Source organism: Penicillium angulare (assembly GCF_028827245.1).
Source record: "Penicillium angulare strain IBT 27051 chromosome Unknown utg000004l_segment0_segment0, whole genome shotgun sequence".
NCBI lineage: Eukaryota > Fungi > Ascomycota > Eurotiomycetes > Eurotiales > Aspergillaceae > Penicillium > Penicillium angulare.
In genome coordinates this window covers 8,252,108-8,275,803 of record NW_026623163.1, presented here as the reverse complement: position 1 = coordinate 8,275,803, position 23,696 = coordinate 8,252,108, and the positions used below count along the sequence as shown (strand labels likewise).

The 23,696-nt window shown below is 46.8% G+C and overlaps 5 protein-coding genes across 5 annotated transcripts; 3 read left to right on the top strand and 2 right to left on the bottom strand.

Moving 5' to 3' along the window:
* Nucleotides 1-716: 716 nt before the first annotated feature.
* On the top strand, nucleotides 717-1,795 carry N7478_006998 (HVA22/TB2/DP1 family protein; the record flags this gene model as incomplete). The annotated part of the gene is made up of 4 exons (XM_056923212.1): nucleotides 717-745; nucleotides 817-966; nucleotides 1,023-1,215; nucleotides 1,238-1,795. The coding sequence occupies 4 exons, from the start codon at nucleotides 717-719 to the stop codon at nucleotides 1,793-1,795; spliced, it is 930 nt and encodes a 309-aa protein (XP_056781249.1).
* Nucleotides 1,796-3,443: 1,648 nt separating this feature from the next.
* On the top strand, nucleotides 3,444-8,455 carry N7478_006997 (putative eukaryotic translation initiation factor subunit eIF-4F; the record flags this gene model as incomplete). The annotated part of the gene is made up of 5 exons (XM_056923211.1): nucleotides 3,444-4,088; nucleotides 4,387-7,617; nucleotides 7,691-7,774; nucleotides 7,843-8,231; nucleotides 8,308-8,455. The coding sequence occupies 5 exons, from the start codon at nucleotides 3,444-3,446 to the stop codon at nucleotides 8,453-8,455; spliced, it is 4,497 nt and encodes a 1,498-aa protein (XP_056781248.1).
* Nucleotides 8,456-9,649: 1,194 nt separating this feature from the next.
* N7478_006996 (universal stress protein) lies at nucleotides 9,650-11,415 on the bottom strand (the record flags this gene model as incomplete). Its single annotated transcript, XM_056923210.1, has 3 exons — nucleotides 9,650-10,447; nucleotides 10,513-10,903; nucleotides 11,075-11,415. The coding sequence occupies 3 exons, from the start codon at nucleotides 11,413-11,415 to the stop codon at nucleotides 9,650-9,652; spliced, it is 1,530 nt and encodes a 509-aa protein (XP_056781247.1).
* A 1,752-nt stretch (nucleotides 11,416-13,167) lies between these two features.
* N7478_006995 (uncharacterized protein) lies at nucleotides 13,168-13,646 on the top strand (the record flags this gene model as incomplete). The annotated part of the gene is made up of 2 exons (XM_056923209.1): nucleotides 13,168-13,342; nucleotides 13,396-13,646. 2 exons carry the CDS (start codon nucleotides 13,168-13,170, stop codon nucleotides 13,644-13,646), a joined length of 426 nt encoding a protein of 141 aa, XP_056781246.1.
* Nucleotides 13,647-16,989: 3,343 nt separating this feature from the next.
* N7478_006994 (uncharacterized protein) lies at nucleotides 16,990-17,799 on the bottom strand (the record flags this gene model as incomplete). Its single annotated transcript, XM_056923208.1, has 1 exon — nucleotides 16,990-17,799. One exon carries the CDS (start codon nucleotides 17,797-17,799, stop codon nucleotides 16,990-16,992), a length of 810 nt encoding a protein of 269 aa, XP_056781245.1.
* Between the last annotated feature and the right edge of the window lie 5,897 nt (nucleotides 17,800-23,696).

The following is a 23,696-nucleotide window of genomic DNA, read 5'->3' as shown; positions in this document are numbered from 1 at the left end:
ATACCCGAGGTGCGGGAGTTGGAGAATCCGGGGTTGGAGAAATGCGGGTTTCAGGGTACAATCACGACCACAGATAGCTTTACCGGGACAAGTTCACGGACAAGATGCGAGAAGAAAAGGTGGAACTGTGCAAGCGGGTAGAGAGAAGAAAGCTCGCTGCTCGGTAGTCATACAGAAACCTTGGGCACCGGATGATTGGGCCGATCCGATCTCCACAGGCAGTCTGGTTGTAGATCTAGAGCTCACCACGTAGCCCTGCTTTAGTCGGACCTGACCAGGGGCAATGATAAGAGAGATAACACTAAAAGGATAGAAACACTCCAAGGCTGGTAACCTTTAAACAAAAAAGGTGCAGCTAACTCAAGCTAGGAAAGCAAAGCTTCTCAAGTCCCATGTTTTCCCTCCGTGACGTCAAGACGAACCGTTGACTTTTTTTGGTTTTCAGCCGTTGCGGGTCATGCTTCACCTGATATGGATGCCTACATTGTGGACACTTTGATTTTTACCCTTTTCGCTCTTTCTTTCACTTCCACTCTTCAACGCCCCAGAAGACTTTCTTCTCCTTAAATCCAGGAGATTCTCTTTGATCAGCTGGAAAACCCTTGCTTCTATTAGCCCTTCAGCCTGGGGTTGGAGGGGAAGCTGGACCTTGAACACCTTGCTTATCAACCCCTCGTGATATTTTGCTCTTCCCCGACGTTTTCAACACCCCCACCATGTTTGGAATATTTGCGGACTTCTTGTCGTGAGTGGGAATATAAAACAACTCTGACGAGTTTCCGGATAAGAATCTATCGTACTGATCGTGCTGAATAGCTCCGTCATCACCATCCTCTTCCCCGTCTTCGCATCGTACAAGGCCCTCCGCTCCTCCGATCCTTCACAACTGGCCCCATGGCTGATGTACTGGGTAATACTATCCGTGATTCTGCTGGCAGAGTCATGGACAGTCTTCATTATCGGATGGTAAGCTATAGCTCACAATTCTCCCATAATCTCCCCACTCACAAATTGTCCTCCAGGTTCCCGTTCTACAGCTGGATCCGTCTATTCTTCATGTGCTATCTGGTTCTACCCCAGACCCAAGGCGCCCGACTCCTATACCAAGATTACGTTGATCCATTCCTGGCCCACCATGAACACGAAATCGAAGAAATGATCGGTCGCTCTCACGAACGCGCAAAAGCACTCGGTCTCCAATACTTCTACCAAGCCGTCGATCTCATCCGCACCAAAGCCCTCGGCCTCCCCCCACAACAAGTTGCACCCTCTCCCCCCCGCCGGACCAGCCGGTTACGCCCAGAGTCTACTGTCACGATTCAATATCCCCACCGCCGCGGCCGCTTCAACCAGTACAGGCGATTGGTATTCTGCTCTGAGCTCCGCGTTTGGTGCGGTTAGCTCTGCTGGGCGGTCTCCAGAGGCTCACGAGGAAGGAATGTCAGCTAGTAGTACACTGCTTCAACGACAGATTCAATCGATGACTGGTCTTGATAAGGCGAGATATATTTCTCAGCAGCGCGAACTGCTTGATCGGCTCCGGTCGGATCTGACTAATGAGGAGTCCAAGATTGGTCGTGATGAGCCGGAGAATGATGATTTAGCGTATGGGGCGCCGTTGAGGAAGAATAAGAGTGATAACTCGTTTGATGTGGTGGATGATGAGGATTTGGGATCTAGGGCTACTCGCCGGACTAGTGGGAAGTGGACTTCTGGGTGGTTAGGTACAGATCAGGATTCTTCTGGATCTTCGGACTATGCATCTCGGACTACTGGGTATGATCGATACAATTGAAGATCGATCGGGGGCAAGGGAGGAAGGAAGGAAGTGGACTAGACGCAAAAGTCAGGACTGAAACTGCTTATAGAGAAGGGAAATGTGTTTTTCATTCCTTTTCTGGTTCATCTTTTTGTTTATTTTTCATTGGTATTTTTTTTTCTTCTTCTGTGAACCATCACGCAGATTGGAAACGGTGTTCTTCCCCTCTTATACTAGGGCTTGCTTGCTTTGAATAAAAGCTGGAGAGGAATCCATAGATCCTCCCTACCCCGTTTTTACAGTCTCAGTTCCACTAGGAATGTAGGCTTAAGAAGAAAACCTCGCAAGTTCTACATGTATTCTATGCATGTATCACGGTGATCTGACAGCCGAGAGTGGAGAGCCGAATCAAGCCGGGCAGAAAAAATGTGGCCAAAGTGCGTTCACGCAGCTGCAAGGCGGGAATCGGAAGGAAGACGATCGTAGGAATGCATCCTACATAACTTACACTAGTGAAGGTATCTTACGTATTGTACATACTGGCTATGCCCAGATGTTGTCAGGGCTATCCTGTATATCCCTTTAACACGATTTGTTTATCCCTCGTCATGGGGCGCTATGACCCAACCCCCATCTATGACTATGACTCAAAGTACCATGGTCAGCATGTGTCAGAAGAGTCTTAGTTTCACGAGTTAAGCCTCATCTGTTAGTGACCAGCATAGGCTAGGCACGGCATATACCCAGGTATTGTAGGTAGTATGTACTGCGTGGATCAGCCCACTGTTATAGGATATAGGAGTTAACAGGGAATTAACCGGGGGCGATTGGGCGATTGGGCGATTGCGGCTGGGGGGGGGGATACCCACTTTACACAGGATGGTTCTCGCCCTTTGTGCCCCAGTATGATGAATTTGGGGCGAGATAGACTAGAGAAGATTGAATTATGAGTAAATTAAATGAATCAATGCAAGATTTGAATGACTAGATAAATAGAATGGTAAGATGACAGTAATAGAGAGTGGTGCCTGACTATTAATACCAAATGTTATAGTGTGTTGGTACATCTCATACTTTATCCATACATTATCCATACAGTACTAACGATGTCATGGTGGCGGACTTTGTAGATATCCTCTTTAGTCTCTGCGACTTTTCAATTTTTCCCCATCCTACACAGGATAATATTCCATAATATCCTCAAAATCCCATTTGATCAATTTACATACTGTCATTATTGGGAATCTTTCTGTCTCTTCGAAAGGTACGTTAGGCTTGAAAGGCACAGTGTCGCGTTTCTTTTTTTTCACACCCGAACATTTTTTTTTTCCCACCGAAACAACTTTTTTCCTTGGGGATTTTTTTCTCCTTCCGCACACCCACACAACCTTTGTGTTGAACCTCTTATCACTTTCCTGTGGACCACTCGCCGCTTTTTCAAGTCGCGTTGCTGTGGTTGTCATTTCTTAGTTGATTTGACTTTTTTTTTTTTTTTTTTTTTTTTAAAAAAATTATTAAAAAAATCCCTAATCTCTCTCTTCCCGCAGATTCCAGGTTTGAATGTGGCCTTGAACCGCCTCGTTGATACCCTGACATCACCTCTTAAATTCCCTCCGAAAGTTTTTTTTCCCTCCTCTCCTGCTCTCGACCTGTTTCGTGTTTGACGTGAACACCAACCTGTCTAATGAGCTCGATCCCTTCTCAGTCGGGCGTTCAACAAGGACAGAGCACCACTTCTCCAAAGCCCGCTTCATCTGCCCCCCTGGCTGCGACTGCCCCGGCACCAGCTAAGTCCTACGCCAACGCTGCCACGAAGAAGTCCGCGACGGACTCCTCATCCTCTCCCGTCACCGTGGGCGGCTCAGCGCAACATGGGAAGTCGACTCCCAACGCACCCGTGAACGGCAAACCCATGCAGAACCAATCCTCCCAGCAGGCTGCTTCTTCGGGTGTGACCATTGTGAATGGTGCCCCGACAGCTCCTGCTGCTTCAGGCGACCACTCCAGGAAGCCTTCCGTGACTATCACCTCCGCTGGTACTTCCGGTTATATACCTAATGGCGGTCCTGCGAGTCGACCCAACAGCATTCAGTTTGGCTTCGCCAACCAACAGAGTTCTCCTAACATGGGCAATCCTGCTGTCCCGGCTTCCAACCAGTCGCAATCTGGCCTAGGTGCTCCATCGACAAACCCACGTGTGACCTCGCCTCAGACCTCGCCCTCGCCCATTCCACAACCCGCTTCGAGTGGTGGTCGTCCACCATCGACATACCAGGCACAAGGGAATGTTCCGAACTTTGGAAGCTTCGGTGAGACTGGTGATAACAACGTAAGTTATCGACCCCCTTCCTGTTCTGATTGTTTTACACACCCTTTGATCTTTTACTCTACGCGTTGTCGTTCCGACCTTTCTATCCTTCACTTCTTTTGCAATCTCAAGCGACTTAAGTGAAGGAAAGAGAGAGAGGGCGCAAAAAAAAAAAAAAAACTTGCGCTGTGAAAAAAGGACCAAAGGAAAAAGTGTGTACAAGGCGCATACGTTTCTCTTGAAACGTGGGACATGATCGCGCATGATGGCTTCTTCCCCTTGGAGTGTGCCCCACGTTTTAACCAGTTTGCTCACATAGTTGCGACCAACCCCGCAGGCACCTCTCGGTCCCGGTACACACTTGCGTCGCGAGTCCTCACAGTCCACCCACAGCGACATGAGTAACCACATGGGCAGTGCTCCAGGACGCGGTGGCTACCCCCACCAGGGTGGCCGCGGTCGTGGATTCTCTCAGTCCGGTTACCAGGGACAAATGCAATACTCGCCTGGCCCCAACTTCCGACAGCCCAACCAACCCCGTGGCGGTCCCAACATGGGTCCTCAGTTCCACGGCCCTAACCAGGGTCGTCCTCTGGCAGCTCCATTCCCTAACTCGCCGCACCAAGCCAACCGCAGCCCTGCTTTGGCCAACGCTCATCCGACTACTCCCCAGATGAACTCTGTTCCGATGGCCCACCCCCAGATGCCTCCCCAATATGGCTATGGGCAGCACATGGGTCCCCAAACTGTGAGAAATAATCCACCCCCTTCGCACCACCATTCTGGGAAGCCCGCCCGACGTGGCTATACCAAAAATGGTTATTCTAAACCCAGAGGAAAACGAGAAGACCCTTTGCAGCAGCCCGTTTCCCTCCCACGGCGTCTGGACTTTGCACCGGAAAGCGGCCAATTTGAACAAGTTCTAACAATGATTAAAAACCAGGGTTACCCTTACGATCCCAACTACCCCTATTACAACCCCGGATACGGCATGCAGGGAGTTCAATACATGACTCCCCCGTCGCCTCAACCCCGCCCCGGAATGCCTTACAACCCCCAGGCACCTGGATACATGCAGGGCCAGTACCCTGTTCAGCCTCCCCCGCAGTCGACTCCTCTTTCCCGTACACCTTCCCAAGTTTCCACTGACCGTCCAGGCTCGAGTCTCGGCCAAACTGCTGTACCTGCTGGTGCTCCCGCTTCTAGCCATGGTCACTCTGCTAGCAGATCTTCTAACAGCCCTGCACCAGCTAAGCCACATTTCATCATTCCTTCTGCTAAAAGAAGCCCTATCGTCATTAAGGATCCTGGTAGCGGTGTTGTGAAGACTTTCGGTTCCCCCGCCTCTCCTGCTCGTGCCACTCCTTCTCCCGTGAAGATTGCCACACCTACTTCCACCCCTCCTCCTCGCACCGCCAGTGCCAGCGAACACTCCCGCTCTGACAGCAAGGCTACCGCCGCTAAGACCGACGAGGAGAAGAAGCAGGCATTGAAGGATGCTGTTCGCCAGAAGATCCAGGAAGATGAGGCCGAAGAGGCTCGCAAGGTTGCTCAGGAGTCCAAGAAGAATGTTGCTGATACTGATGCCGCCACTGCTGCTATGGAGGATCTGAAATTGAAGGATGATAAGCCCGCTGAGGCTCCTGCTCCCACCCCCGCCCCGGCCCCGGCCGCCCCTGTCGAGGAGCCCAAGAAGACTGAAGCCCCTGCCCCTACCCCTCCCGCTGATGACGATGAAATCGACTTCGACGCCATTGAGCGTGAGATGGCTGAGATCGAGGCCAAGGAGAAGGCCGCCGAGGAAGATTACTACCGCGTCAAGAAGGAAAAGAAGGAGGCCGAGGAGCGCAAGGAACGCGAGGAGCGTGAGAACTATGAGGCCAACATGAAGAAGGCCGAGCGTGAGGCTGAAGAGCGTGAACTCGCCAAGGAGGCTGCTCGCGCCAAGGGTGAGAGCGCTACCGCTGGAGACGGCGCCAGCAGCAAGGAAAGCCATGACTTGTTCGATTCCCTCAAGAAGGGTGGTTATGGCGCAAGTGAAACTACAAGTGAAACTCCTGATGATACCCCGGTTTCGTCCGAGATGGGTCCTCCTGCTAAGCCTGCCAGCGCACTTCCCAAGAAGAGCGGCTTGAAGTTGGATACTCCCAAGCCTACCGAGCCACCTCGTCCCAGCGCTGCTATGAATTCCTTGAAAAATGCCAAGTTCCTGGAAGATTTGGCTAAGGTCATTTACCCCTCTGCTATCACTGCTCCCAATGCTGCACTGAACACCACTGCTCCTACCGGTCGCCAATTCCATTACGACCGCGACTTCTTGCTGCAGTTCCAAACTGCTTTCAAGGACAAGATCTCCGTTGACTGGGATGCTCGCATTCGTGACACTCTCGGTGACCCCGAGGCCCGCTCCGGTCTTCGTACCCCTGGGCCAGGCACTCCTCGCACTGGCTCGCGAAACGGCAACACACCTGGTGGTTTCCCGATGAACTTTGGCACTGGCGGTGCTGCCGTCGGCGGCCCTCGCAGCATGACTTCTGGTCCATCCATGAGTTCCCGCGGAGGTTTCCCTGCTGCTTTCCCTCCCCGTATGGGCAGTGGTATGGGTGGTCCTGGTATGATTCGCAACAACTCTATGGGCATGCCTGGCCGTCCCGGTTCTAGCAAGGGCCCCCGCAATGACAGCAAGGGCGGCAGCCGCAAGAACCCCAAGAAGGAGGATTCCTCTATGCCTCTTACTGCTGGTCTCAAGCTGGAGGCTCTCCAGGTCTCCACTTCTGGCTGGAAGCCTCGCAGCATTGGTCAACCTGCTGCTGGTCCCGCTCCTGGTGGCGAGGGCCACATGCCTCCCGATGTTGTGCAGCGTAAGGTCAAGGCTGCTCTCAACAAGATGACCCCTGAGAAGTTCGACCGTATCGCCGCTCAGATCTTGGACATTGTTTCACAATCCAAGGACGAGTCTGATGGACGTACTCTTCGCCAGGTCATTCAGCTTACTTTCGAGAAGGCTACTGATGAAGCCCACTGGGCTCCTATGTACGCCAAGTTCTGCAAGGCCATGCTTGAAAGTATGAGCGCTGAGATCAAGGACGAGAACATCCGTGACAAGAACGGCAATGTCGTTGCTGGTGGAAGTCTCTTCCGCAAGTACTTGCTTAACCGTTGTCAAGAGGAGTTCGAGCGTGGTTGGAAGGTCAACCTGCCCGAGAAGCCCGATGGAACTACTGAGGAGGCTCAAATCCTCAGTGACGAGTACTATGTCGCCGCTGCTGCCAAGCGTCGTGGTCTTGGTCTCGTCAAGTTCATTGGTGAGCTGTACAAGCTTACCATGTTGACTGAGCGTATCATGCACGAGTGTGTGAAGAAGCTTGTCGATTACGAGGGTATGCCCGATGAGGCTGAGGTCGAGAGTTTGACTAGTCTCCTGCGCACCATTGGTGCCAGTCTGGATGCTTCTGAGAAGGGTCCTGCTATGATGGACGCCTACTTCGCTCGTATCAGCCTCATGGTTGAGACCCCTAACCTGCCCAGCCGTTTGCGCTTCATGCTGATGGTAAATATCCCCTTATTGTGCCTCGTGGCCATCTATCTGCTTGCAAGAATTCAATCTAACAAAAAGTTACTAGGATATCATTGACCTGCGTTCTTCACGCTGGAACTCCAAGGATTCTGACAAGGGTCCCAAGACCATTCAGCAAATCCGTGAAGAGGTACGTTCATATAACTTCAACGCCCGACCTTATCTATCTGAAGTCCCTTTTTTCTAACTTTGACACAGGCTGCTCGCGCACAGCAAGCAACTGAGATGGAGCGACAGCGCCAACAAGCCAACCGTGGCGGTGGTGGTGGCCGTCCCCCCATGGGTCGCGGCGATGCCCGTAGTGGGTACGGCGGCTATAACCAGGCTCCTCCTCCCGACTACGCTTCTAGCAAGGTTGGTAGCGACGATCTGCGTCGTCTGCGTGCTACTCGCAACACCAACCAACCCATGTCGTTCGGTCCCTCGAGCCTTCTCGGCTCACGGAGCAGCAGCGGCCGTAAGAACCTAGGCCCGGGTGGCAACCTGGTTCGTGGCAGCGATGACAGTGCTGCCAGCAGCCGTACTGGTACTCCTCCTGCCGGCAAGAAGGAGGACAAGGAGGCCGCTTCATCCATGAACGCTTTCAGGTAAGCTAACACCCCCTTTACTACATTCCCATCCCGTTCGATCTAGTATAAAGAAACTAACCATCACCCTCCCTAGTGCTCTCGCCGCATTGGAAGACAAGGATAACATGGCCACCTCCCCTCCCTCTACACACACCTCTCCCGTGCTCACCAAGTCGCAGCCCGCCGCTGCCGAGCGCCGGCCCTCAAAAACCCCATCTAAGGATGGCGAGAACGCAGCATAGATTCCTTAGGAGTAATGATCAACGTTTCCTTTTCTCTCTTGGTTCCAACAAAAGATTTCCTTTTTTTATTCTCCTTTTCCTTTGCCTCTTCGAACTCGTGAAAGTTCAGAAAGTTTCTTTTATCTGACGTTAACTTTTGAGTGAATCCATTTTACTTATCTGTTCCTGTTCATGCTTCTTCCTCCTTTCCCCTTTCCATCTTGCTCCGCTCTTGCTCCTCATCACCTGCGTTATTCAACGCGGTCTCTTTGCATGTCCCGACTGGGTCGGTTTCTTTTTCACGGGACTGCGACTCGAAACCTTCATAGTGTACAATTTTCACATCTTTCTTAACTTGATTCCTTACCTTCTTACTTGTCTTTTTCTCTCCTCTACTTTACTTTACTCTACTCTTCTTGCTATTTAGTTCATTTTAGTCTCTTGGGTCAGAGAAGCCGGTCAGAAATGGATACGGTATGTTTATGTTATGGTTGGTTTGGTTGGTTGTAGGGATGTGCGGTGTCCAGTTCGTTCTGGTTAGGGTGCGATGATGTGAGATGTCTTCTTGCTTGCTGGTGGTATGGCATGTAGTAGCTGCAGGAAGGGCATGAGTTAGTGTAGTTGGTGTTGTTCGCGGATATGATGATGGAGACGAGATGAAAATTAATGGAAATAATTGCTTGGATTCCTTTTTTCTGCTTTCTATCTAGTGTCTGGCCGTTTTCCAATACCCATTCTTCAAGTTGATTCTTTTTCTTCTTTTCTACCCCTCTGGTACCCAGTCAATTGAATTTCGATATATAGACTGGACGGGACTGGACTCCTCGTTTAGAGAGCAATTTGCACTTCATTATGGCTTAAATACTTCGAACTGCTAAGGATGATTTTTGAAAGGCAAAATATAATATATGCATGTTCTACCTAACGGAAGACAGGAGCTGGAATGGGTATGGTGACATGAAAATGATCAAACCAGAACAAAGTCCGGAGGGGTAATTTGCACGCTTGGGTATAATCAGGTCGGGGATAGAAATGAAGACCGGACACAATTTACGGAATGCTGTATTTGTGTGCTTGTGTTTTGTTGTGCTCGTTATGGTATGGTGTATGTCGTGAGTGGAGAAGAGTACTGAATACCACTGACTCCAACAGAAGATGTGGAAATGTGGAGATGAATATGCTATGCTAGGTCATTGCGTTTCGTTCATGGGTTGGTTATTGGCCGTCGCCGGTTTTCTTTTCTTGATCGCTATTGTCTCCCTCGTTGTCATTGTGATCGTCATTGTCGCCATCGCCAGAGACTTCAATGACAGGAATTGAGACTTTGGCATTTGGCGAGTTAATTGGTTGATCCTCTGCAGCCGACTCTGGGCTAGATATGGTCGTTTCCATTGCATTTTCCCTTTCTTTCTCTGTGGGAGTTGATTCATCTGAGTAATTCGATTCAGGTTCTGAAGCTGGAGCTGGGGACGCGGCTTCATCTCGAGGATAAGGAGATGGCGCTCTCGTTGCTTCCTCTGTTGCAACAATGCTCTCTTCTGAGCTAGCCGGGCTGCCGTTCATTGGACTCTTCATCAGGACGGAGTCGAGAGAGTATGGAAGCGGTGAGTGATCTGAATCCTCATGGCTCATACTACTACGTTCAGAGACGGAGAGAGAGCTTCGCGAGTTACCATGGGAATATGAGGCAGGTAATCCGAGTGCCTCCGCAACCTTGGCTTCCTCATCGGGTAATTTGGAGATGGAGCTCTCCGTGCTGGAGCTAGCGTCAAAGATGCGGCCGCCACGCTTTTCACTTAATTCCAATATATGATTATAGCTTCGTCGCGTGGGGTCTGCGCGGCGCTTCTTCTTTTTCTTCTCGCGCTTGGGGGATGGGCGGACAACGATGACTGGAATAGGTGATTGTTGTAGACAGTACTTGGACACTGATCCAGGAAGTAAACTGTGGACTCCTTTCAAATTACGACCACGCGTACCAACGACCAGCATGGCAGGTTCGTAGATGCGAATCTATGTGAAAGTTAGACTTCGATATCCAAGAAGAGAGATATGTGTGTCCAATGGCCACAACTCACCATGCGTTGGATAATGTCTTCCACTTTGCCAACGGCCAGCTCCAGGACCAAGCTGATTGCTTTCTCATCTTGGCTGTTCTTTTGAATAACCGATTCAAATAGTCTCTCTGCCTCTTTGCGGTATTTTCCCTCTTCAATGGCAGCATCGCTGGCCATACGCGAATCCTTCTCAACCGCACGAAGACAAACAATCTCATCCCCGTCGTCGACTAGTTCATCCAGCAACCACTCCAGCGCAAACTCCGAGTAGTCATTCTGGTCTGTCCCACACAAGAAGGTCCTGCTCCGTCGTGTACTCTGGTACCCCTTATGCTTGTAATTGAGAGTTAAGGAGAAATCCGCCGCATCACGATTGTCAAAGGTATCGAACGAGACACCGCGCTCGTAAGTCCTATTCATGAATAGATTAGTTCCCTATTCTTTGGAGTAGATAAACAAGTCTTGTGTGAAGATAGCAGGATAGTAACAGGAGCAACTATCATGGGATAGTTCAAAAAAAGACAATAAATAATGGCCTGCAGGGGGTGGCTGGAATAAAGAATGTAAGCTTGAAAGAACTCACTGAGGTGGTGGGGGAGATAACCCCCGACTAACAGACAAAGGCCTTTGCTCCTTCTCCTGTTCTTTCTCTCTCTCCACAGCATCCAAATCTTTAGCCAACCCACTCTCACCCTGAGACCTCCGCTTATCTTTGAAACTCAGCGAACGAGTGGGCAGCTGCGCCTCCGCCGAACCAACATTGAACTGAATAGACTTCCTGCGCGGGCTGCGTGCTCTCGGCTCATCCTCGAACGTGATTCCTCCGGGACTCTGGTTGGATCCCGCCGGCTGTGACATACTTGCCCTCGACTCGGGACGATCCTCGGACTCAAAAGATGGTTTGGGGGATGGAGGGGCCGACATGGTGCGGGGGTTTGGTCGGGTGGTCCCGATGATGGACGAGTTAGGAATCGGTCCGGTGAAGGGTTTAGGGGATCCTTTTGAAGTCTTTTCTTTTCCTCTTTGGGTGAATAAGGTATTGATCGGCTAGTTCGCTTTGGGTAGTGCTATTGAGTTTGGACTGGAATATGTCTTGGATTATGGTGGGGTGATTGACAAGTCGGGCGTCTTGTGATGGCGTGCGTATGCCTGTCATTGGCTTTAAATGCGAGGGGTAAGGTCATGCATTTCAGCCTCGGGGTAGTTGCTGGTATCCAGGTACAGAACCTTGGAATGTTTCGGATGAGCTACTTGGGATGGAAAGCAGCACGGGGCAGTGACGCTTGCAGCGAGGGGCTGCACCTTGAAATGGAAGGCGGTATGCACTTATCGATAACTAGCATGGATGCGTGTATGCCTCAGGCAGAACATGAAAGTAAACAATGGCGAGGGAAAGCACGATCGTACTGTAACTGGAATTAGGCAAGTACATCTGTATAGATATTGAGCAGTATAGTCCTGTCTAGCTTCGGTACCTTACCCTGCCACCAGAGTCTGGCGGTCTCAAATAGTAGTATGCGTGTGCTATATTTTCATACTCAACCGTGACTTGAATGACATGCAAGATCTCATTGGATGTAGGTATGCATCTAGCTATGCACTTAGCTATAAATAGCGTCCAACGTTGGCGCTTCCAAACTGCCAACTCAGCGCCCAAGCCCACTATTAATTGAGGAGTGTTCCTCTTCGTTCACGTCGATGCCCACAAAACATCTGGCTAGATATGGCGGACCAAGAACCAAGGAAAAAAATCTACAATCGCCTGGTTCAAATCAAAAACTCATGGCTTCCACCCAAAGTCACGCCATAAGAACACTGTATCTAATCCAGCGGCTTCGTTCCTGAAAATCGAGTCACAGAAGCCCGACCAACAGTTGTGAGCAATATTTCGACAGATACAAAACAGGAGGGCGGCGATGTGGTCTCGTCAGACTCCGGGAAATCGAATTCTCATGACCTATAGAACGAAGCATTTCAATCGTTGTCTAAAGATTCACAGGGTCAACTAAAACCCATTTCTTCTGATGCCGAGAATTCTGTCTTTCTACAACCTGAACTCGATAAGTTACAAGAAGATGTCCAACAAAAGCAGGATCAATGTGAGAAGAATGCTTGGAAGTTCAGATCAATGATCACGATATCATTATCCAAGACTATGCAGCAAAAATTGCAACCCGGCTGCAGAAAATTGGAGACTTGGTGATACCGTTCGCCCCCAAAGAGGCATCCCCGCCTTGGGGCGTCGTCAGGGGGCCTTTTGCAGCTCCCAATCAACCACAAAGAACAAATACTCGCAGTACTTGGCACATTTGAGATTTTGGCTCAGATTATCTGCCGCGGTCAAATCTATGAATTAGTTTATACCTTTAATCTCGCTCTCGCAATGCGCTCGTCAAGGTCTACACAGCCGCACTGGAGCTATTAGCACATGCAAATGACCAGCTATCCAAGGGTTTACTGCATCAAATTGTTGGAGAGATCCTCGATCCCAATCAAGCCTCTGGTCTACTCAAAGATCTACAAGGTCGACAAGACGATCTTGACCGGGTCGTCTTCGCATGTGAGATCAGCCGCAGCGCTGAGGCCGATAACTTGTTGATGAGTGCGTTGAGGGAAATCAACACCCCATTGGCAAGAATTGATGCCCGAATAGAGGAACACCTCAGCCAAGTAGATATGGATAGATCTTTGGAACTCCTGGGGAGAATATCTTCTATCCCATACAATGTACATCATGCGGCCATCCAGAGGAATCGCACTGAGAACACCTGTAACTGGATTCTCGAAACTGACCAGTTTCGTTCATGGGAGAAAAGTAGCTCACCTGATCTACTGTATCTATGGGGTCCCCGTACGTATCCTCTTCCTCAAATAGAACATTTAGAGCTGTACTGACCTTTCTAGCCGGAACTGGGAAAACATTATTGATATCCAAAGTGATCGACCGCCTGAAAGAGACTCTGGAAAATCAGAATCATGAAGAATTTGCCATTTTCTATTGCAACCGAAGGGAGGAAATTCGCAGACAGCCACTTTGCGTTCTTCAGAGCATCCTGCGGCAACTCGCTTCCACTTCAAGCAACTCGGATGCTATCCAAAAGAGTGTGATTGAGGCTGATATCAACAATCGGAGAGACGGAGAGCAATTTGACTAGGTCAAATGCAGAGATCTAATACTTAAATCCTTCAATTTGGCCCCACGGACCACATTGGTCATTGATGCCTTGGATGAATGTGACTCTACTTTGCGCGAGAAGCTTCTCAAATTTCTTAACGGTATCTCAAGTGAGGCGACAAAACCTGTGAAGGTTTTCATATCCAGTCGTCCTGATGAAGACATTCGATGTCATTTTCGTGCTGGGCCGAACATTGGAGTACAGGCGGATCACAGTCAGGACGATATCAAAAGATTCATTGAGAAGGCAGTATCGGAGCTGGTGACGAGATTGAAAGATTATGTGAAGAGGGAAAGGAGGTTGTGGTAGTAGCTCATTCCTACGGAGGTATGGTTGGAGCCGGCGCCGTCAAGGGCCTAGGCTACACAGAAAGACAGAAAGTCGGCAAGGGTGGCGGAGTGATCATGTTAGTGTACATGGCCGCTTTTGTTGCCAAATTAGGTACCAGCCTTTTGGATATGCTTGGAGGAAATTGGTTGCCCTGAATGAAGTTGATGTCAGTAACTCTTTTTCCTTTTCCTCCCACTGGTGATTTATTACACTCGGTACTGACAGCACCCAGGGTGACTATTTCAACGCCGAAGATGCAGCAGAAATTTGTTATAATGATCTCTCTGTAGATGATCAGAAGAAATGGGGCTCAAAGATTACGCACACTTCGCGCTTCGTGTTCGAAGACCCTGTCGCGCACGAGCCTTGGCATGATCTACCTTGCATGTATATATTCTGCGAGAACGATCAGGCACTTCCATTGGCCGTTCAAGAGTCCATGGCTACTCTGCTCGGCGACTATAGCGAATATAGATGCTCAAGTTCTCATTCACCGTTTTTGAGTATGCCCAATAAGATTGGTGAGGCGTGTGAGCTTGCGGCCAAAATTGGCCAAGGAAAGTCAAATCAGAGAATTTAGCTTGAGTTATCATCACTCAACCAAAAGAAGAAGAAATTTTTGGAAAATATGATACCAATAGCGTACTATGCAGGTCTTTTGGCGAGCATAGAGTTAGCAAATCCATTTATCGGTCGTACACTCCAAATATTGCCCTTCATCACTCCTGCTGGAGAAGCATAACCAGTCTTTTCATCGGTGAATTTTATTCGATGATTTTGGATCTTTTGGATTGATTCTCAAATTGAGAATTGGATCTCCATAAATACAATCTTTAGTGTGCATTATATCGTATCTTGCCTTATATAAGACTGCGTCTCCCGCCTACCTTTTTCCTAACCGGAACCTGGGCCGTAATTCAAGAGACTGATGCATCTTACAGCCAATTTGTATGGCTTCAAAAGCAATGACAGTACAGAAAAAGCATTGACGAAAAGCTTACGGTCCGGGTTTGATAGGAACCCCGGGTAGAGACTATTAACATAGCATCAAAGGCGTTAACACGGGATAAAAAGGATTGACATGATGCTTACGGTCCAGGTTTTTTAGTAACCCCAGGTTGAAAGGATTGACATAGCTTCAAGAGCAGTGCCCAGATGCTTACGGTCCGGTTGTGTTGTGAACCTGGTTGGAGAGCATTGGATATGTATGAAATTAAGAGGACTAATACCTGCAAGGCACTAAGTATCAACTCCCGAGAAGTATGTATACAAACCATCTTCGCATTCTACTAAAATGCGAGATTTGTCGGACCGATGATATATGCAAGGGCATATTGTGGAATTCAGGACTCTAAATTTCAAGTGCTTGATATCTAAGACTTGAAATAAAAACAAATTATATCAACTGCACATGTGCATGTGTACCCATTCGTAATGCAGATATGAGTAAAATAATCACGACATCTATCCCCGCGTGCGGGCGGGCGGGCACCTCATCTGGACTGGGGCCAAATACACCCCAGAAAACTTGAACAGGACTAGATCATCCCGCAAGAGCAAAAAAGGACAAATCAGATCTAACACCAACGTTGGAGGCATCGGGTACAGCGGAAACGAAAGCTGTCCAGGTGATGTGCGCAATAACACCTGGGCAATTTCGCACCCGTTATACTTACCCGATTCGAAACAACCTTGGAAGCCACCGGCATTGGTATGTACATCCATTGACTAACACAAGGTACCTCTTTGAATCAGTAATCAGTAACTACAGTTCTACTCCGCACAAAGAAACTGTGTACACTGTGTACTCTAGGGCTCCGTACAGGCCACGGGCCTCGTTGAGTGGTAAGAGTAAAATGCGAGATAACGAATAGCCCTAACGCCATTAAAGCCCGAAAAATAAGTCTGCAGATCCCGGGTCCTTATGTACTCCGTACGTTATCTCAGGTTTTTGGTGCGGGGAACTGGAGCCCTAATAATCCCGATAGGATTCCAGGTGCCTACTAATACAGGTTTGAGATGGCCTAACAAGGTGTCTGTGCTCATTTGACATACTGTATCTCTAACTTGATCCTACTGCATACTACCTACCCTGGTTGTATACTGTATTCCCCCAACCCCTTTATTCAAAATGAACAGGGAATATGTGTCAAAGACCGTACCTGAACCAGGTTCAATCTCCACCCAATTATTGCCCTAGATAGAGCCTTCACCACACTAGTAGGTATAGCGGAGGGGCTATGCCGACTTAGCCGCGCTGATCGTAGACTATCGCCCCTTGGCGTGGATCTACCATCAGCGGTGAGGCCCATTAACTTTTTCCTAATGCTGCGCTCAGACCGAGCGATAGGTCACATGTGCCGTGCAACCGGTGTGGTTGGCAGTACACGCATACCTGGGCATGTTAGGCGGATACAGTAGATGAATATGTAGGTAGCCTCAGTCTACGCTATTAATGTACATATTAGTTGTCGGTAATGTATTTACTTGTTACTGTCCATTACGTTAGATTTTAAGGATAATACTACTGAAACAGGAAATTCAAGTCCAGGTTTAAACTGTTTTGTAGATTTGGATGGGTGTTTTGAATGTATCTTTATGTACAGTCCCAGTTGGGATCACAATCTGTGTCCTTTTGTGGTTTCATTCCACTTCTTGGGTAGTCTCAACCTATCCGACCCTGCCGGGAGGGAGAGCTGCCCAATTAATTTGTTCATGGTGTTTCCAGAACCCAGCACGTAAATAAATAAATGAAAAACAAAGAGACGAAAAACATGAGATGGGTGTATGTATGCGACCGTGTGAAATCCAAAACGCCATGATGTAGGAAATGTGGAGATGAGATGAGAAAAAAAAACGTAAATAAATAAATAAATGGTCGCTTCAAATGCCAGTCCGGTAAGTCGTCGTAATCAAGCATCAGGGTATCACAAGAAATCAAGATAAAAATAAGCTATACATGAATGCAGGTATATCGAGGGAAGCGTAGATATTAGTACGCCTCGATGATGGTCTGCTCCTGTGAAACGTAATACCCAGGCTCGAACAGATGGGGTGAAGAGTCACCCAACGGGATGGCAGTTGATGAGGTTTCCTTCTCGTCGAAGGCCTCAAGCGCCGGTTGAGGCGGCGAAGGAGGAAGAGCATCGTCCTCGGACTCATCATCCGAGTCAGCGAGGAGCTCAGGTGGAGATTGTCGTGAAGGCGATCGAGTCAAGCTCAGATCATCAAGGTCCTCCACATCATCGTATTCAAAATCGCTGTCTGTGTCGTCGTCCTCATCCTCCATAAGGATGGGCTCTGGGGCCGGCGCCACTGGCGATGGGGCACGGCGGATAGGAGCATTGATGGCAAAGCCGGAATCCTCGAAATCAGAATCGTCCTCCTCATCACTATCGCTAACATCCGAGTCCAGATCGGAGGCATCTTCCGGGTCCCAGTCCTCAGGCTCTTCGACCACGGTCGAGGCCCATTGAATGTGTCGAGGCTCTTCTTGAGCTTTTGTGGCACCGCTAACAGTTTGGTTGAACCAGCGTTCTTGTTCCCGCTCGGCATCGGCAAGATCAAGCATTAGAGAATCGAGAAGATTGGCGTGGCCAACGAGCAATCGTAGATCATGATCCGCTCGCGAAGCTTCCCGGGTAAGCTTCTTGCGAGCGGTATGGGCGAGGTAGTATGTTTGAGTAATGCTCATCTTCTTTTGTTGGCGGCGACGGAAGAGGGAAGTGAAGTATGGGGAGGTGGAGGCGGCGGAGGCGAGGGAAGAGTCCTTGGTAGTAGGGTTGATAGCTGAGGAAACCATGTTGGGCGAAATAAAAAGATTATGTACTATGGGCAGGTATGACTCGTTCTGCCAAGGTAGTGACTCAATCTTGTGTTCATCCAGTCACAGGCGGTGATGGCACGAGGCGGTGTGCAAAATACAGATATGGGCTGCAACACGTAAATCACGTCACGGTAATCACGTAAATCCAGGGAGGGGGAAAGACGTGTTGTATGTAGATAATGTGGAACCCCAGTTTGTCTGAATTAAATGATGTATCAGATCAGATCGATGTTGTCAATTGGGAGAGATGTGTTTTTTGTGTATAGGAAGAAAAAATAAGATCTCGGACAACAAGAGGGATATCTACTTTTTAAAATACTGACGCCTGACCTGAATTATGATTATTGATATTTTTCTTTTTTTCTTTTTTTTCTTTGCTCCATAAGCCGTATCCGTGTATCCGCTTAAAGTCCGTAGCCCGAGAGATCGTAAATCCCTGGGAGTTAATTATTATGCATTGTGGATCCTAAGCCCGAGAATTATTCAGCTGCCCTTTGTTGCTAACCGCAACGTATCTCCGGATTTCGCTACACCGCTACCATCTGTGCGCCATGCATTATGTCCATGCGTCAATTGAGATTAATATTCAATATTCAATATATCTTCTCCTAGACATATCTATCCAAATTGAAGAGATAGAGAAAGAGTGAGAGGTTGTCAATCCAGGGAGTTCATTCCAATAGCCTGATCGGTTAACTCCGTTGTATGTCCACTTTAGTATCATAATTTTTTTTCTTTTCCTCCGAGCCGCTTTTTTCTTAGTAGACAGAAGAGACCCTGGCCCCACTTATCCCAACGGATAACCAATGCTCCAGCTCCGTGGACGGAGCAAAAATTCCCAAGCACCGACGGGTAGCTTTCGCCCTATTTCGCCGATTACTCACAGTGAGCCAGCGGAGATCCCATGGTCTTTCCATGGGATACTATGCTCATCTAGGTAATCTTTGCATTGTCATTTCTCAGCCACTGATTTCCAATCAGAATGAATCACCTCATTAATTTTTAATGGTCGCATCACATTGCCTAGATTACTCCAGAAGGTTAATTTCCCCAATATTACACGCCTAAATGCCTTATAAATCATTTCATTTATAATATATACATACTTTGACCATAGTTTAATCCAAGGAATCGGTGTTCGATACATATGCTGCCCAGGTGTCAGAAATACTCACGGGCCATGCCTCCATAATCTGGGTGACCCATTGCGGCTGCGAAGGGCAGCAACATTCCCCAGGAAACATGATGACTGCAGGAGGTTATCTCCGTAATGTCTCATAGCCATGAATTTACAGTTAGGGGCTGTGTTCAACAGGAGCTACGCGGGGGCCAATCCCCTGCAATCTTGGCTACCTTGACCGACCCTACTTATCTGCCTTGTTTCCCCCCCAAGAGCCACGTCGTCCTTGCAGCACGCAGAAGCTACCAAATAAGGAGATGCCTGGTGTCGCAAAATGACACCTGGATTATCTGTTGAACATGGATCCTCGCCCAATATTCCCTCTCCTTCGCAATCACTTGCTCAGCCAAGCCTCTTGGAATTCTCCAAGACTTGGCCCAATATGTCCATAACAAGATCCATAACAAGATATATTTATCTTCTTAGTACTAAACGGTCATCAAAAATCATGGTTCAAGTGGGTTATGTCTCGCAGTGGATTCCAATTTTGTAAGCGCTTTTTCCTATTAGGCACAAGCTTGACTTAATTTTTCCCAGCAAAATACTCCACTGTATCCATAGTTGGGCGGGTAGAAGAATTATTTAAAAAATTAAAAAAGCATAATTTGGCAGAATTTGGCAAAATTTACGCCAACCGTAACTAATGCTGAATTTGGTAGTCAGCAACCGAATACGATGGGTCTTGCTCGGGAATTCTCGTAACCCCACTCTGACAATCATAGTTTGCCTTATATCCATCCATACGCCAAGCAACATTAAGTCTCATGCATAATCATCGTCAAACCATTTGTAACAGACGCATGAAACCAAACCCCCTTACCACAATCGTGAAATGATGAGAAGATTTAAATTAGCCAAGGGTCAGAAACACAATTTGAACAGGATCAGCCGATAGTCTGTTCTGGCCAAATCCCAAAACCAAAGATTTGAGGCATCGAGACCTTAGATCTAAAGCCACGTTCAAGTAGATTCCTGAGGGTGATCTCGGATGCCCGGAGTTAGTCATGTTAGTCAGAGATCAATCTCCTTGTGAGGCTCCGTGGCGCTCGGCCTTTCCTGTCAATGTGGCCGAACCCCGACCCACTATTTAACGTCGATGACATCAAGAGTACTTTCGCTCAGCCAACGGGGTTCATGGCCAAGACGATAGTTTACATGTGGCTGGATTGCGGTTGAATCTACTTCTTATTGGACATAGGCATTGTAGTCTAGGGCTTGTGTATAAAGTAATGTCATCATTGAGATTGTCAATTGAGTTCTCCGATTGGGAGCGTAGTGTACAGACGGACGCGTCTTTAATTTTAATTGGTAACTGATGTATATTTTCTGTTTATTCAACAATCTAGAACCATATGCGGTAGAAAGGTTCAATGTCCAGTAGACATACAAGTAGATACACTTCGAGATACCCATCGGGTTGGGTCATCAATTCGGGTATCTTTAGTTTCTGCCATTTGAGATAACATCACTTGCTCCCAACCACATCAAAACGTTCTATCTATACATTCAAGAAGGAGCATGACGCTGGATCTTGCATGCTTTATCATATCCCTGGTTTGCATGAGCAAGTCTACCCGCCACGCATTCAGATGTAGCTAATGAACTGATCACGCTTCTCCTAGCAGTCGCCAGACTGCATCAAGTGATTGCTTTCTTACCATCACGCATGAAATTAGTATTGTATCGCACATCTTGATCCAGTTGACTTACAAAAACTGCAAAAGCGTTTCACAAACTTTATAGTCGTTCACGCATTGCAACGTCTGGTTCTATAGGAAAACCTGCCTATGCACGCAATTGCGCTCTCCGAAGGTCTATTTATTGCAGATCGAACTATTTAGAATATTCTGGACCCGGACTGAAGTGAATTTCTTAGTAAATAGGCAAACTATTCATCCTCATATGAGCGTCGACAAATTCCAGGCGTTCATGCACCATAGTGTGGAGCGGCACTGGGCGGAAAATACCGATTAGATAAGCGGAAGAACGGCAACGCCATTATATCCGACCCATTCCGATTCCGTCTCCCAGATCTGTCGTTCCAGTTCGTAATCTCATGTGCTTGCCCGTGAGTCAAACAACCTTATTCTCGCGGACTTTTCCCTTCGCGCCTATCTCCATGGCCCCGCGTCCGTGCAAAACAAGCTGCGAAATCGTCAAGCTTCTGCCGACTTTCGGGCATTGAAAAATCGCCGAGGAAGAAGTCCGGTGACTCACATACAAAACCTTTTAATGTGGGGCAAACGGCAGCACGGCAATCCGACTCCGATTGTAGATCCAAAAAAATTTGCTGATTTATGCTCAGCCTTAAGGGACTCTGTGTCGATCCGGGACCCGTGGAAGCAAATTTTATGCATTTCTTATGCTTGACTAAGCTGGTTCGTTGTGCCCTCTATGTAACGTAATCCACTACTGAGCCGCCAGAACCACCGAGCCGCTAGGCAATCTATACCTAATAGATTTAAACGCAATTATATCAACTAAAATATTAATTCATTGATATTATAACCTATATAGCTCTATTTGGACATGCGTTTCTTTTATGTCCCTTATTCCTATATAATCCACACTTTGGTAAGGCTCTTGTACGTGGTTGCAAAGGTAGTTGTGGCCTCTGGGCCCGCCTTACTCCTTGTACTACTGGGGGTATAGTCAATAGATCAATAAAGTCTTGAAGCTCTGCAACTGATAGGCTTGTTTCACGTGGTATCTGCTGCCTAGATCTAGTCCTTTTTTACTTCTTCTTCTCTATTCTAGCGTGTAAATCGCTTATTTCTTTCTTGAGAAAAGTATTTGATTGTATATTAATTTAGTAAGCTTTTAAGATCTGGTTGAGTATAGAATTTAGTGGACTTGGTGGGCTCTGTGAGCGTTGTTTTAGTAGTACTTTAATCGAAGATGCTTACTTTTGTAATTAGATATAGTTTAAAGGTATTTTTGGCTTTTACTTACTACCTTGGCTTAAGGGGGGAGTAGGTGTTCAAAGTTAAATATTAAGCTTTAAAATAACTTAATTAGGGTTAAATAGGACTAAACTAGCTACTATAAAGCTATTTTTAATTATCTCCAATTTAAATACTTTATCTTAAGTAGAAGGATAAACTTCGAGAAAATCAAATTTATTGATATAATTAATCCTAATCTATATTTGATTCTCGATAAGTCGACTGTACGAATATTTTAAAACTATAAAATATCCAACATCAAGAGGTTATAAAAGGTATAAGGAATATGCTAGTATACAAATTAGAATTATATTATTTTTACTATAAAGTTTATTAAACTTTAGAGTTAAATAACTTCTGTGACTATTAAGGATTAAAAATTAATATTTCCCTTTTATATAAAGAAAAGTTAAAGGAATAAAGACTTTTTTAAGCTAGTGAAGTCTAATTTTATTAGAGGTCTATCTATTTAGACTAACTTTAAGTTACTAATCCCTTAGAAGACTATTATTCTAATCTTTAATATAGACTTTACTCTTAAAAATAATATATAGAGAAAGTACCTATCCCGATGTATTTATATACTTAATTATAGTTATTTATTAGTGATTTCTAGGTTATAAAAGTACTCTCTAACTATAGTATTCGGCTTTTATTATAATCCTTATAATTATAATTAAGCTTATTATAAAACTAATCTTATTGAAGTTATAGATATTATCTAGGTTAATACTATTTTTAAGGATTGATTTTTGAATAAGATTAAACTATTCTTAAATAATCTTTGTATCTTTATATTTCATACGCTTATAATTATAGTATCTAGAGAATCGGGTTGAAAGCTATAGGTGTCTTTTTATATATTTATTAATCTAATTTTCGTTAACTGTTTGAACTGGGGTTGATCTATATATTAATAGTAGTAGATTTACTATTTCTTGTATAGTAGTAGACTAAGGGGCTGCTCTACAATTATCTATAGAAAGTATCTATTTTTGAAGCGATTCTTCCTCAATTTCAGTCAATTTATAACCGTTTGTATGTGTTTTGCGTCGGTTTTGGTGGCTGTATAGTCGATCGCAGAGAGTTGTATAAGGTATGTTGAAATAGTGTGCTACTACACTAATAGAGAGCTGTTCTTGTTTCTTAATAGCCTGAATAGCTAGTAATATCCGTCCCTCTTGTTCTGTTAATTTTTGACTATTTTGGGTGCGAATTGGTGGTATAGTAGGTGGTTGAAGAAGGAAGGTCTAATTAATTAACGCGTTTCGTGTTAGCCTGGCGGCTCGGTGGTTCTGGCGGCTCGGTAGTGGATTACGTTATATATCTATGCACCTCCAAGGTTGTATAAGGCAGCCTAAAGAGGTTTAGGCTATATCGAGGGCCCTTCTTTTGGCGGTAGGTACTAGATGGACTGAATCCAATTTATATTTGAGAATGATTGACGAGTTATGGGGTCAAGTGCTGTTTTCGAAGCAATAGACTTTAAGCAGAAGCTCCTCAAAAGGTAACGAAAGCTAGTTCCAATTTTCGAATCAAGCACATTCAATTGGTTCAGGACAACGAACATCAAAGAGCAATCATCATCTCAAGATGGACCGACTACAGACCTACACTCAGACCTACACTCGGCACAGCCGCCAAGCAAAAAAAAAATAATAATAATAATAATCAACAAACCAACTAACCCGACTCAAAAAGAGTGGAATCCAAGGGAGGATCCTCTAAAAAGTTCTCCCAATCCTCGG